This window comes from Procambarus clarkii, chromosome 32, assembly GCF_040958095.1.
Source record: "Procambarus clarkii isolate CNS0578487 chromosome 32, FALCON_Pclarkii_2.0, whole genome shotgun sequence".
NCBI classification, from domain to species: Eukaryota; Metazoa; Arthropoda; class Malacostraca; order Decapoda; family Cambaridae; genus Procambarus; species Procambarus clarkii.
In genome coordinates, this window is record NC_091181.1 from 5,544,196 (window position 1) to 5,550,195 (window position 6,000).

Genomic DNA, 6,000 nt, shown 5'->3' on the forward strand with positions numbered 1-6,000 from the left:
TCCAAGTTTCAGCATCGCAGCCTAAATAGAGAGTAGAGAGGGAGGAAAAAAAAACATATTTTAGACAATTCATCAAAATTTTCCACCATTGCATAACAAACACTTGTCAACCGAAATCATTTCCATGACACTCAGCTATCACATTACTGTATAATAGAGGTGTTTTAGGAATATTTCTATCCCAAATTTATTTAGTGCAATAATACAAATTTTCAAAGTTCCCCCAAAAATATGCAATAACATAATGTTTATAAATATTTATAAAATCAATAAATGGACTTAGGAAAATAAAAATACACAATTGTGTAGAGGGATAAACTCTACATATAATGTGCAAGCTTCATGTAAATTGAATAATAAATGAAAAAGTAATTCAACCATACCTGGTTGATACCTGGTTGATGGGGTTCTGGGAGTTCTTCTACTCCCCAAGCCCGGCCCGAGGCCAGGCTTGACTTGTGAGAGTTTGGTCCACCAGGCTGTTGCTTGGAGCGGCCCGCAGGCCCACATACCCACCACAGCCCGGTTGGTCCGGCACTCCTTCAAGGAATAAATCTAGTTTCCTCTTGAAAATGTCCACGGTTGTTCCGGCAATATTTCTTATGCTTGCTGGGAGGACGTTGAACAACCGCGGACCTCTGATGTTTATACAGTGTTCTCTGATTGTGCCTATGGCACGTCTGCTCTTCACTGGTTCTATTCTACATTTTCTTCCATATCGTTTACTCCAGTACGTTGTTATTTTACTGTGTAGATTTGGTACTTGGCCCTCCAGTATCTTCCAGGTGTATATTATTTGATATCTCTCTCGTCTTCTTTCTAATGAGTACATTTGGAGGGCTTTGAGACGATCCCAATAATTTAGGTGCTTTATTGCATCTATGCGTGCCGTATATGTTCTCTGTATTCCCTCTATTTCAGCAATCTCTCCTGCTCTGAAGGGGGAAGTGAGTACTGAACAGTACTCAAGACGGGACAACACAAGTGACTTGAAGAGTACAACCATTGTGATGGGATCCCTGGATTTGAAAGTTCTCGTAATCCATCCTATCATTTTTCTGGCTGTCGCAATATTTGCTTGGTTATGCTCCTTAAACGTTAGGTCATCAGACATTATTATTCCCAAATCCTTTACATGCTGTTTTCCTACTATGGGTACATTTGATTGTGTTTTGTACTCTGTATTATGTTTAAGGTCCTCATTTTTACCGTACCTGAGTACCTGGAATTTATCACTGTTAAACATCATGTTATTTTCTGATGCCCAGTCGAAAACTTTATTAATATCAGCTTGAAGTTTTTCAATGTCCTCAGCCGAGGTAATTTTCATACTGATTTTTGTGTCATCTGCAAAGGATGATACGAAGCTGTGACTTGTATTTTTGTCTATATCTGATATGAGAATAAGGAAAAGCAGCGGTGCAAGGACTGTACCCTGAGGTACAGAGCTTTTCACTGCACTTGGACTAGATTTTATATGGTTGACAGTTACTCGCTGAGTCCTGTTTGACAGAAAACTGAGTATCCAGCGTCCTACTTTACCGGTTATTCCCATTGACTTCATTTTGTGTGCTATCACGCCATGGTCACATTTATCGAAAGCCTTTGCGAAGTCCGTGTATATCACATCAGCATTCTGTTTCTCTTCTAATGCCTCAGTGACTTTGTCGTAGTGCTCAAGTAGCTGTGAGAGGCACGATCTTCCCGCTCGAAATCCATGTTGGCCTGGGTTGTGAAGGTCATTGGTCTCCATGAAATTGGTGACCTGACTCCTAATCACTCTCTCAAATACTTTTATGATGTGCGATGTTAGTGCAACTGGTCTATAATTTTTTGCCAATGCTTTGCTCCCTCCCTTGTGTAGAGGGGCTATGTCTGCTACTTTAAGTGCATCTGGTATCTCCCCCGTGTCCAAGCTCTTCCTCCACACTATACTGAGTGCCTGTGCTACCGGCACTTTGCATTTCTTTATAAATATTGAATTCCATGAGTCTGGACCTGGGGCCGAGTGCATGGGCATGTTTTCAATTTCTTTTTCAAAATTTAGTGCGCTCGTGTTTATATCAGTTATATTTACAGGGGTTTGAATATCCCGCATAAAGAAATTGTCTGGATCTTCCACCTTCATGTTATTTATTGGAGTGCTAAACATGTCCTCATACTGCTTTTTTAGGATTTCACTAATTTCTTTGTCATCCTCCGTGTATGAACCTTCACTTGTACGAATAGGTCCAATACTGGCAGTGGTTTTTGCTTTTGATTTCGCATATGAGAAGAAATATTTTGGATTTTTCTTTATTTCCTGAATGGCTTTCTGTTCTAACTGCCTTTCTTCAGTTTCATATGAGTGTTTCAATTTCCGCTCGATTTCTTCAATCTCCCTATTTAAATTATTCCTTCTTTGACGGGAAATTCGTGTCTGCATAAGAAGTTCCGTTATTTTTTTCCTGCGTTTATAGTGTCGTCTGCGTTCTCTTTCTACGTTAGATCTCTTTCTGGCTTTCCTCAAAGGAACATGTTTCAGACAGACTTGATACGCTTCTGAAGTCAGTTTTTCTATTCCTTCTGTAGGACTTGTATTACTTAGAACAGTTCCCCATGGAATGTTTGTAAGTTCCCTGTTTATTATCTCCCAGTCTATCCTTTTATTATTAAAATTGAATTTACTGAATAGCCCCTCTCGCTTTATCAACGTTTTAGGTCTATTCTGAGTATTGATGGTCGTTTGCACTTCAATGAGCTTGTGATCTGAATATGTGGTATCTGATATCGTAATGTCTCTGATAATGTCTTCATTGTTCGTAAAGACCAGATCTAGAATATTTTCATTTCTCGTTGGCTCCGATATCTGCTGATTGAGTGAAAATTTGTCACAGAATCTAAGTAGTTCTCTAATCTGTGGTTGGTTAGGTCCTGATAGATTTCCATGTAGTTGCTAATTACTTACCTGTAGAAAACAAAGGTCAAAGTTCAACCAACTGTGGCTGAGGTTGATGTCGACCAATTTCATTCAAAATTTGCATCCTTGTAGATAGGCATGCCTTCAGTAAGGTGTGTAAGTTCCATGAAGATCGCCTGATAAAAAAAAAAAAATAAAAAAAACAATAAAATAAAATAAAAATCAAGCAGTTATAAAAAGTTTGTGAGGGTACCATCTCTGGTGTCAATGTGGGGACCCATAGCCTCGGAGAAGAAAATAAAAAGTATTCAGAGGAGACCTTGTAGTTTCTCACTGAACACCAATATTATCTTCTCCTACCACCCCCATTCTTTTGTATGTACACATATATATATTTTTTATTTGAACTTTGTTACAAAAAAGGAGTTACATATAGGGTACAAAGATGGTTATCATAGGTTGTCGAGTTCCTCCAGCTCCTCAGATGGCGGGCAGGAACCCTGAATGCAGTGCACATTTCCCCTCTGTATCGCCATGCTGAGGCGCTGGAAAAGAAAGCTGGCAGCTCCAGGGCCCCTTGTTGTTTCAAAGAGCCTAGAACCCAGTTCCTTCAAAGCAGTTATATATTTACCATTATTTATGATGTAATATCAAAATATAACACTAAAACATACTAACCTAAAATAATTGGTCTGAAATATGGGTCCTCAAGGTGGCACTGCAATGGCACTAGTAGGCACCTGCCCCATAGCCAGGGTCAGCTTCCTCAGGGGCCTTTCTTGGCTTGGTGGTGCATCTCGTTGGATTCTGCATCTTCTTGTCCTTCATGTTGAAGTACCGGTCCCGAATGTCACTCTGTGGTAGACCAAGGAGGTTCATCAGAGATCCCATCATATACCCAGCGTTGTAGTTAACAGCTGTCATTGCCATGGCGAAGTCTACCAATACTCGACTAACATATTTGTCTTTGGGGGCGAGTTTCCAAACTCGGTGGTGTAGAGACTCGTTTGGATTCTGAGTCTTCCCCTTCAGGCACTTGTTCATGTTGTCCTCCGATACAAGATTGTTGTATATCTTCAAGACTTCAGTCATGTGAATACTGGGTAGCTGAAAATGTACTTTCATCGTCTTGTGTGATCGTGGGGTCATTTCATTTGTAATGTCTTGCTGGTGGAAACACCAAGAGTCTTTGCCTTTAGGGCAATGCATGTGCATTGGCTTTTCATCCGTCGACGTTGCATGGAACAGTCCAGACAGGCAGGCATCCCTCATTTGTTTCCAATCCTAGTTGATGTTATCCCTAATGGCTTTGTAAAGTAACTTGCCAACTTCAGAATGGTTTTGTCAGTTAATTTTCCCTTCCCATTGACCAATGACATTCGTCTGGTCTTTTTGACAGGCTCTTTTGTCTCCTTCAATTCGACAGCTGTTTTCTGAAAGTTACGAAGCTGTGTTGCAAGTCTCTTGCTGAAGTGATTTATGCACTCAACCTTATCCACTCTTACGTCTGCATATGGTCCATCACCATTATTCATTGCACAAATTTTATTGAAGGCTGAAGAATCACCATCACCGACCAAGGTCGTATACCTGAGTTTTTTGTCTAGAGATCGACCCCACATCAATACCGTGGCATCCGGTTCCATATTTTTGGCAGTTCCATTGTAGTTCTTGTCACAATCCGGTAAATGTTTACCCATTTCAGTGTCAAACTCAGCCTGTGTTATTTTTCCATTTTGTTTTCTATGCTTGAACGCAGAACACTTGGTGAAGTTTTTGCAGAAAGTATTGTAGTCCACAACCAGCCCTGTGAATATTTCCACAACAAAAGCACTGCCAATTTGTGAATGATGGCCCCTTGTATGCCAAGATCCATCAAAGGACACATCAATGTCCAGGACGCCAGCAATGGGGTGTCTATCCAAATGATTTTTGTAATGACTGAATATGATACTGCGAGTGTTTTCTTGCAAATGCACCCATCTCTCATTAGCAGCATCTCTTATCTTCTTCTGGATCTCGTTATATGGTTTATGTGATACAAATTTTATGTTATTTATAGAACACATGCTTTGGTAATATGTATATCCGTTGCCATTTAGCATGTTGCTGTACAGTAAGGATATTAGATTTTCATGATTTGCATTCAATGCTTCAGTATGTTTACAATAACAAAAACTACAGGTTTTTGTCACTTGCACATCATGTTGCACAATTTTAATTTTATGACGTGCCGTAGCCTTTGAGCAGTACTTGAATATACAATTGTCATCTAGGTAATTTTCAAGCCTCTTATCTGTCACCATTAGCACTGACTCACGTGGATTTATTCGACATTTCCCTTCACTGTCACTGTCACTGCCACTGTCATTATCATTTTTTCCTTCTTTTCCTTCTCGAAATAACTTCACTCGTTTTTTGGCACTGCTCTGGGTACATTTATGCTTTGTGGAAATGTTGAGAGTTGCTGAAACATCATGTGAGGTGCTGGGCCCTTCAACATCAAGAGCGGTGTGTTCAACATCTGCAGCTATAAATGCAACACCATGACCATTATGTGCAACATCTGGAGCTGTAAATGCAACATCAAGAGTGGTGTGTGCATCACCCGGAGCGGTTGGTGGTGTGGGGCAGGGTGGGAGAGTGTGTAGTGAGGTAGCGGCCGCCGCCACACGCCTCACAGAGAGGTTACCTCTATCTTCACTCCTCAGAATCTGGCTTTGCAGCAAAGCGGCAGCAGATGCTTTCCGTTGCAGCTTTACAAGGTTAGCGTGTGTGCCTCTGGCACTTAGAGCTTTCTTTCTGTTCGACACACGTGGCGTGGCATTGTGGAGTAGATGCGACAAAAAATGCGATATTCGAGCGAGACCGCGTGGACAATAGCTCCACCAGCAGGGAGATACAATGTGTGACTGACTCAGCTGAACCCTCCCCCTTCTGTCACTTCGAGACTGTTGCCAATGGGTGAGTTTATAATTTGTTTATGCATAACAAGCTATTTTCCATGCTATTACAACATAATAGACGTTTATGACGTACGAAACAACACCCTATGGCGCACCTAAGCCACGACGACCAGATTGGGGACAGTTGCGGCTGGG

General features: G+C 41.0%; 1 protein-coding gene across 1 annotated transcript; it reads right to left on the reverse strand.

The window, feature by feature from the left end:
* Nucleotides 1–2,796: 2,796 nt before the first annotated feature.
* LOC138370572 (uncharacterized) lies at nt 2,797–5,697 on the reverse strand. Its single transcript, XM_069334964.1, has 2 exons — nt 3,578–5,697; nt 2,797–3,075 (listed from the first exon to the last, which is right to left on the reverse strand). Exon 1 carries the CDS (start codon nt 5,203–5,205, stop codon nt 4,168–4,170), a length of 1,038 nt encoding a protein of 345 aa, XP_069191065.1. The 5' UTR covers nt 5,206–5,697; the 3' UTR covers nt 2,797–3,075; nt 3,578–4,167.
* Nucleotides 5,698–6,000: the final 303 nt, after the last annotated feature.

What these genes read in the sequence shown, in the direction of transcription:
- LOC138370572 (XM_069334964.1), bottom strand. Translation starts at nt 5,205, where the DNA reads ATGGTGACAGATAAGAGGCTTGAAAATTACCTAGATGACAATTGTATA.